At 44.0% G+C, this 12,581-nt stretch overlaps 1 protein-coding gene across 6 annotated transcripts in view; it reads right to left on the reverse strand.

Moving 5' to 3' along the window:
- The window catches only part of si:ch211-267e7.3 (ADAMTS-like protein 2), a 69,106-nt gene extending 64,485 nt beyond the window's left edge, over positions 1-4,621 (reverse strand). For all 6 annotated transcript variants that reach the window (XR_007571974.1, XR_007571975.1, XM_050074781.1 and 3 more), the window contains exon 1: positions 4,476-4,621. Coding sequence is in view for 4 of the 6 variants with exons in the window: in XM_050074781.1 (XP_049930738.1) it covers positions 4,476-4,568 (93 nt within the window). In the remaining 2 variants the exon portion in view is untranslated. The remainder of the gene's footprint in view (positions 1-4,475) is intronic.
- Positions 4,622-12,581: the final 7,960 nt, after the last annotated feature.

The raw sequence follows: 12,581 nt of genomic DNA on the forward strand, positions 1-12,581 counted from the left end.
TGTTAATTTATTATGCTGATCTGTTCTGTACGACATCTATTGCACGTCTGTCCGTCCTGGAAGAGGGATCCCTCCTCAGTTGCTCTTCCTGAGGTTTCTACCGTTTTTTTTCCCCGTTAAAGGGGTTTTTTTGGGGAGTTTTTCCTTATCCGCTGCGAGGGTCATAANCCTGGAAGAGGGATCCCTCCTCAGTTGCTCTTCCTGAGGTTTCTACCGTTTTTTTTCCCCGTTAAAGGGGTTTTTTTGGGGAGTTTTTCCTTATCCGCTGCGAGGGTCATAAGGACAGAGGGATGTCGTATGCTGTAAAGCCCTGTGAGGCAAATTGTGATTTGTGATATTGGGCTTTATAAATAAAATTGAAATTGATTGAGTGTATAATGAACTGAAAATGTGAATTGTTGTGTTCCCCTTACCTTAGAATTAGCCATTGGTATCTACATAGGGAGCGGGTCTTCTTGTTTGGAGATCAGATCACCATGTGGCACCATCATGTTTCTACAGTAGCCCAGAATGGAAACCAAACACTGGCTCCAGATAGGGTCATTTGTGTTTTTGCATCACCCACTGTACTAACAAGCCCAACAGCAATGAGCAACGCCAGAGTTACACTGACATGTAACGTGAAACTACTTAATTCAGCGTTTCTAGCTGTTCTAAACATCTGGTCCCTTTGTTTTGAAGAGGAGGGGACCGCTGTGGATAATTCAGTTTCTGGCAAAAACTACCTAAATGTCTGGATCTTATATTATCGGAGAAAAAAGGTGACCACACATTAGCATGTGTTGGACAAGCCGCCCACACCAACATGACAAACTGCGCTGGAAATACATGGATTTAAAACGTGAAACTACGTTATTCAGTGTGTTTGGTTTGTTTTGTAAAAAGGAAGAGACCTCTGCAGATAACCTCTCTTATGGTAAAAACCTCTTGAACATCTGGATCAGAGAAAGGTGAGCACACTAACTTATGAGAGAAAAGGGGTGAGCACACAACAGTATGTTGTGGGCAAGCCGCCCGTCTCTGAGATGCCAAACAGCGTCAGAGATACACTGATTGGTAACGTGAAACTGCTTTATTCAGTGTTCTTACAGGTGTGAATCACCTGGTCTGTTTGTTTGAGAGAGGAGGAGACCTCTGTGGATAATTCAGCTCCCAGTAAAAACCTTCTGAACAATGAACACTGCAGGAATTCTGGTTGAGAGAGGTTTTAGCTGGTTGCAATCTGCAATTCACCACTGAGCGCCACTAAATCCCCTGAAATCTTAGTCAGAGAATCAGTCAAGTTCCAATATGGAGTCCACTTTGACTGTCCAAGCGCAAGGCCAGGAATACAAATTTGAAAATGTTCCTTAAAATCCATTACTTTTTCTTTATTACAAAGCAAGATTGAGCTGGTTTGCTAAAGTGGCTCTTGGATATTAGATTTGATTTATAAAAAAAAAAAAAAAAAAAAAAAAAAAAAAGCGCACTTACATTTTTCACAAATACGAACACATTTTAATATGCGCATATATATGGTATGTCTGTAATATACCTTGAAAGCTTAGTGCGGTGCACACAGCCATTACAGTACCTGCTAATAAAGTGCTAATAAAGTAAATGGCAGGCAGCATGAGAGGGCCATGGGTGGCATGTCCGATGACATAGCAGGCTATATATTTTCCCAGACTGACAAATAGTTAACCATCTCAGTGATACGCAGTTGCAATTCATCTCTCCATGTCTTGAAAGGAAAACTAATGACTGCTGTTTTAAACTAAGAGATGTTAACACAATAAATCCAAACCTTAAAATAGAAGGCATTACCTCACTGTTGCTATGGTGCATTCCGTTTGTGTGTAATAATGTGCAAAGACTTCTTTGGCATCGTTGGAAGACAATGTCTTTCAATAGTCTGCCAAAAAAAACATTTTAGATGTCATGCCAGTTGTTGTGTGCACTACACAACTTTCCTTTTCTACTGTTGCCATCAATTTGATGTGACTTTATGTGTAGTCAATTTAATCCACACATCTCAGTTTCAAATCCAGAAACCCAGACCTCTTTTAAGTGCACTACACAGTATGTGTTTTTCTTTCATTGGCAAGAATGAATGGACTGAATGATAAACACAGTGCTAACCAGACAAATAAAGGCCATTTTATCAGCTATCTGTGGGGCATTAATGTTCAGTCCATTCATGTGCATAGAAACCAAGCAGTGTTTATGGTTTAGAAGAACTGTGAGTTTTGTTCAGAAAAAGAGTTTGCAAACAATGGTTTACACAGCCTTTGGTAATGCATCTGTTTAGAGTTTCAACCATGAGACCCCAAGGCACCCTGATAGGCTCACTGCTGGCTGTCACCATGTTGTCGTCTTTACTTAATTTAACACTGTGTAAGCCTTTTGGTCAGGCAGAAGATCAATAGGTTAGTTTGTTAGTCACCCTGCTGGTCATTTAGCCCACAGTGAAGAATGTAGCCAAATGGTCAGTGATGTCACGTTCAAACATTAAGGCAGAAATGTTGTTTATCCTGCAATTGCTAGCCAAAAGGTTGAGAAGTTCATGTTCATTTGACAGGCTAAATTACTGAACCACTTATCCTCTGCCACAACAATATAACAAGGAGAGCTATAGTTAAATATTTCCTTTAGGGGATATTAGCAAGGATAAAATAAATAGTGAAGCACTATATGTGAACCAAAGCTGTTACTGCAAATATCATTGGTTGTGATACTGACAAAACTGCTAATTTTTTCTGTGTGGCTGTTCCTCCATCTATACTGCAATAAGCTGTATCTCAATAAGTTAATGCAACTTAGAGACCATATTACCAAAATGTTTAATTTACAAGTGTGCTCAACAAGAGCAGTAGATAAAAATTCTCTGAAAATCAAGTATACTGCTTACACTCCCACAGTTCTGAATGGAGTAACAGGAGCACTGGAGAGACAATCACAAGTACACAAGTCTTTGTAACATAATGTGAAAATTTGAGTTAACAGACAGCACACAAAGAACACTGAAGAGACTGTCCAAAAAGGGGGAGGCATGTCAAATAGTCTTGTAAGTGCTGAGGGAGGACTTACTTTGGCATAGGGGAGGGGCATACAAATCTAAATGTATTTTGTATGTAGGCTATTTTGTGGCAGATTTTTTTAAGAAAACAACACAGCAGGTTTGAAAGGAATGATTTCTTTAAAAATGACACCATTTATCATTGCCAGACACTGTAAAACAGAAATTATTGTTGAATTCTCAAATTTCCTACAGTCCTTGGACACATCATGTGTGACACTCGCTTCTGTCAGAAAAAAACGTAACCAAATCTGGCTTAAAATAGGGATATTTCACCAAATCACTTTACTCTACATCTCAGAAATATGGCCATAAACAAACCACATTTGCACGAGCTAACCGGCATGTGGGACAAGTGTGAAAAACCGAGGCTTTTTTCAACTCCAGGATTTGTCTTAACTTTCAAACATCAGAGGGTAAGCTTTAAAAATCGAATAACTAGGCTAATTTATGATGGAAGGAGGGTCGTGTATTTTGCACTAGTCACTCAGGGAGACTCAAGGGAAAATATTTGTAGCTTCAGGGAGTCAAAATAAAAAAAAAAATAAAGTCACACCCTAGCCAACCCCCTCCTCTGACAAGTAAAGAGCAGTCCCATGGGATCTTAAATAAACCTGTTATTCACATGATTTGCAACCATCTGCCTAAATGATAAAACACTAATATTTGCGTGCATTGCTTGGATGAAGTGGTCAAGTTCAACAAAGCTGCTGTTTTTAGCTACACCATAAACAAACGGACAAGTTGAATTGGGGGAAGCGGTATGACAGTTCAAACATCGAACCCCTCAGGGAAAGTATTTTAACTTAGTCTGGTTCTTAAGATAAACCACACAGTATAACAGGTCACACTCATCTGTTGTGGACAAAGCGCACACCATAAACCATTTATAATTTACATGATGTATGTCATTGTACTGCTGCCCTGTTTGTCGTCTAATGTAAACATGTTAGACAGCTGTTTTCCAAGTCGTTACCGTTAATTCCTTGATGCAACATATGCACCCATGCATCCCACTAATTCAACATAGTATCAACTTTTCTAGGAGGCTCGCCGAAGGGGAACAGTGACATTCCCGCATTTGGAAACAGTTAGCTTACCTTCACAACACAAAACACTATGGTTATATGGGTTCTCGAAGCCCGAACTACTTTAGAGACTGAAATTTAATTCAGACATTATCGCTGAGTCGATTACATCTTAGCCGAACTGAAAATGAGTCCAAGAATTAGGCTAATTTATGGTGAAACTAGACAGTGCCCTTGACGATAAGCAAGACAGAGTCAAAGTGACAGACTTATGTGTAACTACTCTCCACAAGAGCAAACTCCCCAGTCCCCCTTCATAACGTTTAACCATTTTGCAAATGCATACAGCTTTGTGAGATGAACAAACGGCTATTCCGCGAGCTATTTACCTTAACGGACCAGTTGTTCGTTAGCGGGAGAACCGGGAGGTGTAGTAGGAGAAAGGAGCAAACCGGGAGAGCTAAGCCTCCGTTACCGAACATGGTTCATTCATGTCATGGACCGACTACACTTCCCCTCCCCTTACGTCGGCTCCCCTCCTCACTCCTCTCCCTCTGCCCTCCTTCCTCCTCCCATTTCGACCCCCTTTTGATGTAGCTACGCCTTCTGCTCTCGCTCGCGCCCACACCCTACGCACGCGCGTACACACGGACACCATACCCCCACTTCGGTCTCAGTCTTGACATCCACATGATGTTTCAGCTGCAGTTGTTTCGGGATGGTATTTTGAAATTCATACAAGTGTTCTGAACTTAATTTGTACAGTTTTTTAAGTTATATTACAGGCTATAGGACTATAGTAGGCCTACATGATATGGGGTGAATACTAGTAAAGTGGGACACTTCCTGATCATTTGTCAATGTTAATTATAATCCAAATGTCTTAGCTCTTCATACCATACTATTCTAAATAGCTTAAGAGCTCTACTATACTATACAGAAGAAAAAATAAAGAAAGACAGACAGGATGGATGACCCTTCCTCAAACACACAGTGACCAAAACCACATTTTACCCAGCCCCACTGTCAAAGCAGAACACTTTCATTGGCAAAGTGAGATACTTCAAACACAAGACATTTACATTCACCAACCTGGGGTACGTCCCAAGTCTCTTAATTTTATACTGCTAACTCCTAACTCCTTACTTGAACCGGAAGTCGTTCGAGATCCGCCATCTTTATGGTCGTCTCATGTCTCTTATTCCTGCCAGTAAAGAGTTAGCGTTAGGAGTTAGGAGGGATCTGTTAGGTGCGATGAGTAAGGTAACACGAGAGGTTCCTAACAGGAAGTCTTTTTCAGCTTGAGGCCCTGACGTATAAATACCCGCCCCCTACATCTGGCTCATTTGAACGAGATGGCGGAGAAGCAGCGCAAGTGTACCCGTTACATGCATTCTTTGCAATGAAACGCTGTAATTCACATGCCTACGTGACTACAAAGAGTAACGTTAATGATATTTCGTGCAAGACTGTCATGTTGTAATTAAGTTTATTTCATTCACAACCCGTTGCGTTGTTCAGCGGACTGTCGGTGATGTGTGGCTGTTAAATGTGCAGCTGCTCATGTCCAGAACCACACATGTTGATATAACACCACGCGCACACACACACACACAAACACAGACACAAACACACAAACACATTTGCCCATCATTAATTGTCCTGCATGTCATGTGAATGGAATAATGTTTAATAGCTTGTAGGTAATATTAATTATTAATATTAATATTAATTGATATTATTACTTTCATTAACGTTGTTGTAAGCTACTGTCATTACTGTCTGTCCTGCATCTCTCTCTGTCTCTCTCTCTGTCTCTCTTTATGTCTCATTGTGTCATACGGATTACTGTTAATTCATTATGTTGATCTGTTCTGTACGACATCTATTGCACGTCTGTCCGTCATGGAAGAGGGATCCCTCCTCAGCTGCTCTTCCTGAGCTTTCTACCATTTTTTTCCCCCGTTAAAGGGTTTTTTGGGGGGAGTTGTTCCTTATCCGCTGTGAGGGTCCTAAGGTCAGAGGGATGTAGTATGCTGTAAAGCCCTGTGAGGCAAATTGTGATTTGTGATATTGGGCTTTATAAATAAAATTGAACTGATTGAGGTAGACTGACAGGTCTGATATGTCTTATGTGATATATCTTGATCGAGCACTCGGTACTCGACTATGTTCACCTGTACTGTATTTGATCAGGGCTCGATTGCTCGTGTCTGTTGTTGTCGTTGACATGGCTACCAGTAAAGGCTACCGTTATACTTTGAACATCGTCTCCGTGTCCTGGTAATTATACGAGTGTCACAGGAACATATACTCACCCTGCATTCGGGAGTCAAGCTATACTACAACAGTATATCTAGGAAACCACAACATGGTGTCAGAAGACGGAGTTACGGAGTGACTGACGAAGTTCAGAAGAAGCTAACAGGGGATAGCAACAGGCTAGCGCGAATATGGAGCAGTTCAAACCGCCGTCGCCGCTGAATCTAACCGGTAACCTCGCTGAAAACTGGCGCAGATTGGAACAGCGTTTTCGGCTGTATGTAACAGCCTCAGGTGCGTGTGACAAGGAAGAGGAGGTTAAAGTAGCGATCCTTCTTCACACCATCGGCGAGGAGGCACTTGAAATGTACAATACACTCACAGTTACCCCAACTGATAATGATGTGACAATGGAAGACGTTCTCAACACATTCAAAGACTACTGCAGTCCTCTGAAAAATGTTGTATTTGAACGACATCAGTTTTGGTCACATCCGATGACAGGAGGTACATCCGTGGACAGATTCATCACAGAGCTGCGGCAGAAAAGCAAAGACTGTGAGTTTGGCATAAGTGAAAATGATATGCTCAGAGATAAACTCGTATTCAGCATAAATGATTCTCACCTGAATGAGAGACTGTTACGTGAAAATGGCCTAACACTACACAGAGCCATAGAAATATGCAGAGCAACAGAGCTAGCCAAGACACAGATACAGGCAATGCAGGCTACACATGTCATACATGAGGCTCCAGTGGAAGCTATAGAGAAAGCATCAGGACAAAAGAGAGTGGGCGCTTGGAACAAGAGCAGCAAAAAGCATGCAGCGCCAGCGACCAACAACTGTCAAAAATGTGGAAGAAAACATGAGCCACGCCAGTGTCCGGCTTTTGGAGCAGTGTGTCACACATGTGGAAAGAAGAACCATTTTTCCAAGGTATGTCGAGCGGCCAGCCACAACACTGGCAATAATAAAACAAGGACTATGAACTGTATAGAGAGCGAAGTTGATTCTCTGTATACTGGCCAGCTAGGAAGTGATATAGAGGGTGCTGAGGCACAGACAGATGTCAACCCATGGTACACAATGGCCAGCGTCAGAGACATGGACATAAAGTTCAAGCTTGACACAGGAGCCGATGCAAATGTGCTGCCTATGTCCATTTTCCAACAGCTGCCAGGTCCCCTTCAGCTACAGCCAACAAAGACAGTGTTAGTTGCTTTTGGGGGAGCTCACCTGCCTCCAGAAGGTGCTGTGTTTCTGGAATGCAAGACAGCCAAGCATACAGCAACTCTGCGGTTCCATGTGACTAGTCGGACTGATACGTCGATCCTGGGCGGAACAGCATGTGTGGATTTACACCTGGTTAAAAGGGTGGAGGCGCTCACAACACTGCCAAAGCCACCAAAACCTCCAGCCACCAAAGAGGAGTTGGTTGAAAGATATGCAGAGGTCTTCACAGGGCTGGGTGAGTTTCCCGGGGTACACCACATACATGTTGACCCAGATGTTGTGCCTGTGATACATGGCTGCAGGAACGTTCCCCTCTCAATTATGGACAAACTAAAAGACACACTACATGACCTAGTGAGAAGGGAGGTCATAAAGGCTGTCACAGAACCGACAGAATGGGTGAACAGTCTTGTTGCCACAACGAAAAAGAATGGTTCACTGAGGGTGTGTTTGGACCCTTGTGACCTGAATAAGGCCGTTAAACGCCAGCACTATTCTATTCCCACCCCCGAGGATGTGCGCAGTAAATTATCAGGAAAATCCATCTTCACCATCCTTGATGAGAAAGACGGATACTGGCAGATTAAACTGGACGAGCCATCTTCAAAGCGGTGCACCTTCAACACACCATGGGGCCGGTTCCGCTTCCTCAGGCTCCCCTTCGGGATAAAATCTGCAAGTGAAGTGTTCCAACAAAAGAACTGTGAAACCTTTGGTGACATACAGGGTGTGCATATCATCGCAGACGACATGATCATTGCAGCGTCATCAGACCAAGAGCATGACGAAATCCTGCACAAGGTAATGGAGAGAGCAAAGACAGCAAATGTGAAGTTTAACAGAGAAAAGATCCAGTTCAAAGTCAACACAGTAAAATACATGGGGTACATCATCACAGCAGGAGGACAGAGAGCTGATGAAGCAAAAGTGAAAGCAATAGTCGACATGCCACCCCCAGAGGACAAACAAGGCCTGCACCGCCTGTTGGGAATGACAAAGTTCTTAGCACAGTACATCCCGAATGAAGCCTCGTTGACAGCGCCTCTCAGACAGCTGCTCAAGAAAGATGCTGCGTGGCAGTGGAATCCACACCACAGTGCAGCACTGGACAAACTAAAAACTGCCCTCGCACAAGCACCGGTATTGACGTTCTATGACCACAAGAAACCACTGACACTGCAGGCAGACTCCTCTAAAGACGGGCTTGGAGCATGTCTACTCCAGGAAGGTCACCCCATATGCTATGCATCACTCTCACTGAGACTGAACGGAGATATGCTCAGATAGAGAAGGAGCTGCTCGCCATAGTCTTCGCAGCCAAAAGATTTCATCAGTACGTCTATGGCAGGGCAGTGACTGTGCAGACAGACCACAAGCCTCTAGAGATAATTGTACAGAAACCGCTATGCAAGGCACCAGCATGGCTGCAAGGTATGCTGCTACAACTGCAGAGGTATGACCTGAACATCACATACACACCTGGCAAGCACATGTATGTTGCTGACATGCTGTCACGTGCAACAGTGGAAAGGAAGGGAGAAGATGAGAACCCCTGTGAAGAAAGAGTTGTGTACGCTGTGGAAGCCACAGATGCACTGAGTGAGGAGACGCTTGCCAAACTGAGAGAGGCAACTACGGCAGACTGTGTGTTGCAAGCTGTGTGTTAAAAAAAAAAACATGACAGGATGGCCATCTAAAAGACGAAGCATGGACAGAAATCTACACAGCTACTGGCCAATGCAACACAACATTAGCCTTCAAAATGGTATTGTGATGGTCGGAGACAAAATTATCATACCACAGAGCTTCAGAAAAATCATCTTGGAGAAGCTACATCTAGCTCACCAAGGAGTTCAACGCACAAAAGCCAAAGCAAGAAAAGTCCTCTACTGGCCTGGAATGTCATGTGATATTGAGGTGATGGTGGAGAAGTGTGCCCAGTGCCAGCAGCTGCAGCCACAGCAGCAGAAAGAACCCCCAATCACACATGAGGTTCCAGAGATACCATGGATGAAGGTCGGAGCAGACATCTTCGAGCTGAGAGGACAGTCATATCTTTTACTGGTGGACTACTTGTCAAAGTATCCAGAAGTGTTGAACCTGTCTGATAAGACAGCCCACACGGTAATCAAAAAAATGAAGACTGTCTTTGCCAGGCATGGTATCCCCAAAGAGGTGGTGTGTGACCACGTCCCATTTGCCAGTTATGAGATGAAGTTGTTCGCTACATCATGGGAATTTAAGCTCACACACTCCAGCCCAGGATATCCACAATCGAATGGGCTCACCGAGAGAACCATAAAGACTGTCAAACATGCCATGATGAAAGCACTGGAAACTGGCACAGATCTGCATCTTGTCCTGCTGTCACTAAGAAACACACCAGCGACAGGCCTGCACATGTCACCTGCACAAATGTTGATGGGAAGAGTCCTGCGGAGCACACTCCCATGTTCCACCCTTGTGCTGCAGCAGTCAACTCCACAGCATGTGCACAGCAAACTACAGGATCTGCAGGCACGCCAGCAGCGCTACTACAACCAAGACGCCAAGCCGTTACCAGCACTGCACCCAGGTACCACCGTGCACATGCAGACACGGCGTGGATGGGAACCTGCTGTAGTGATACATCAAAGAGACGAGCCGCGTTCCTACACTGTGCAGACACCTACCGGAAAGACTTTCAGGAGGAATAGGCGTCATCTAAGGAAGATACACCCAAGTCTGTACAGAGACACTAACCCTGATGAACTGTCAGAGGAGATGCGTCCTCAGACACCCAGGTCAGCTGACCCGCCACCACAAGATCTTCCAGCGGAGAGTACTGATCGCTCTCACACACACACTGCACCAGGAATGGTAGGGCAGTCAGGCACCCTGCCAGAGGGGGATGTGATATATCTTGATCGAGCACTCGGTACTCGACTATGTTCACCTGTACTGTATTTGATCAGGGCTCGATTGCTCGTGTCTGTTGTTGTCGTTGACATGGCTACCAGTAAAGGCTACCGTTATACTTTGAACATCGTCTCCGTGTCCTGGTAATTATACGAGTGTCACAGGAACATATACTCACCCTGCATTCGGGAGTCAAGTTATACTACAACAGTATATTTAGGAAACCACAACATCTTATTCACTCAGCAGCTGACTTGTTGAACGAGTGGATTTAATAATAGTGATAATAATGATGATAATAATAATAAATAATGATGCTCATCACAGTGACAGTGGCAGGGCTACAGATCATTCTTTAATTGCGACAAACTTCGGCAAATGACTCAATAACAATGGTAATACATGCAAAAGTGTGTGACCAAAGTCATGACGGCGGGGGATGGGGGTTACGGCTTTGATCAGCGAATATAATGTGACTTGGGATGTACACCAAAAGCTGGCTCCGTTATGCAGCAGATCCAGCTGTCGCGCCGTCATCATAAAAGGACGTCGCTTTACGTGATGCTTCAGAGTAAGGCCGTCTCATGTCTCTTAATCAGCAATCCTCGCTCCTCACTCCTAACTCCTGACTCTTTGCATGTTTTCCTAAGTGGGAGGGACTAAACAGTTAGGTAAGGTGGCTAGGTTAGGTGGTTAGCAGTAATTTTAAGGGACTTGGGACGCATCCCTGGTCTCACTCCAAAGCCGTCAAAATCTGGTGCTTGGTCAGTGACTTCTCACGTTGGACACAGACGAACTAGGCCGACCATAAGATTGTAAAGCCAAACCCTGCTCTTTTTTCCTAAACCCTACCACGTGTGTGTGTTGGCTAAACGTAACCACATGTGTTTATTACTGAAGGGAAAAAAATGTGTGTTTATTTTGAAAGACACTGTATGCAAACTTTACATTTCCTGTGAAAACATAAGTGTATTTTGAATACTGACAATCATGTAACAGGCTGAAGTTGACACTGCATCCCAGAACGGATGGTTACAGGAGGTAACCATGGTTCTATGAATTGTCACAAACTGGCTCAGTGTATGTGACAAGAAGGGAGTCCACACAAAAGATTTACTTAAAACAAGCCAAATTTATTAAACTAAAATTAACTTAAGTAATCAATAGAGTGTGTAGGTCAGCAAAGTCAATCATGAAAGCCATGCATGGGTGAGTGTCAGGTGTGTTGTGGAGGTGTTGAAGGTGAAGGTTGAAGGGTTAAATTTGACCTGCTTTCATGCAACTGACTTGAGGCTAAGTTCAGCCAGGATAAACAAAATATCCCGGCTTAATCCCTTATCTTGGTTTTGTGCAATATCCCTCAGGTCACACTTACTAGCTAATTGATCTCAAACCTAGTCTTCGGACAGATACTGGTGGTGGGAACTTATGCACTGGTTCCGCCGGAACCCAAAAGGCAACCAGAAACTGGCAGTGTGTAGGTCAGCAAAGTCAGTCATGAAAGCCATGCATGGGTGAGTGTCAGGTGTGCTTTGGAGGTGTTGAAGGTGCAAACCAAAACCAATGATGCTCAGTGAATGTCTGCTGAAAGGAAGGGAGACACCAAGTGAACAGATTAGGCAGCTTTTATAGTTTGGAAGCCCAGGTGAGCCTAATCAAGGTAACGACCCTCCCATGTCAGCCGACTGCCTGATGAGGCTGGCTGAAACATTCTCAAAGACAGTGGGAGGGGCGTCACAGAATGAAGGTCAACACACCACCGTATGGGTCACTCTCTCCGAGGGTGTGCTGTTTCAGGAGATAATTAGTAAATTAACACCTCCGCCCTTTGGGCGCAATCAGAGCTTACTAATACAGCTGTGCGATCACCCGCCCAGTCTCTTTTCTCCGGTAGAGGCCAAACCAGCCTACTGAATGACAATGCAAGCTGATGTGTTGACCTTCATTCATAGAACCACGGTTACCTTCTGTAACCATCCGTTTTTTTTCTAATCAGGTCAACACGCCACTGTATGGGTCAACTGAATAGCAAATAAGGTCAGGCAGGAGGTGTAATGAGGCTGAAAACACTCAGGACTACAGTTCACTGATCAGAACACA

This window comes from Epinephelus moara, chromosome 21 (genome assembly GCF_006386435.1).
Source record: "Epinephelus moara isolate mb chromosome 21, YSFRI_EMoa_1.0, whole genome shotgun sequence".
NCBI classification, from domain to species: Eukaryota; Metazoa; Chordata; class Actinopteri; order Perciformes; family Serranidae; genus Epinephelus; species Epinephelus moara.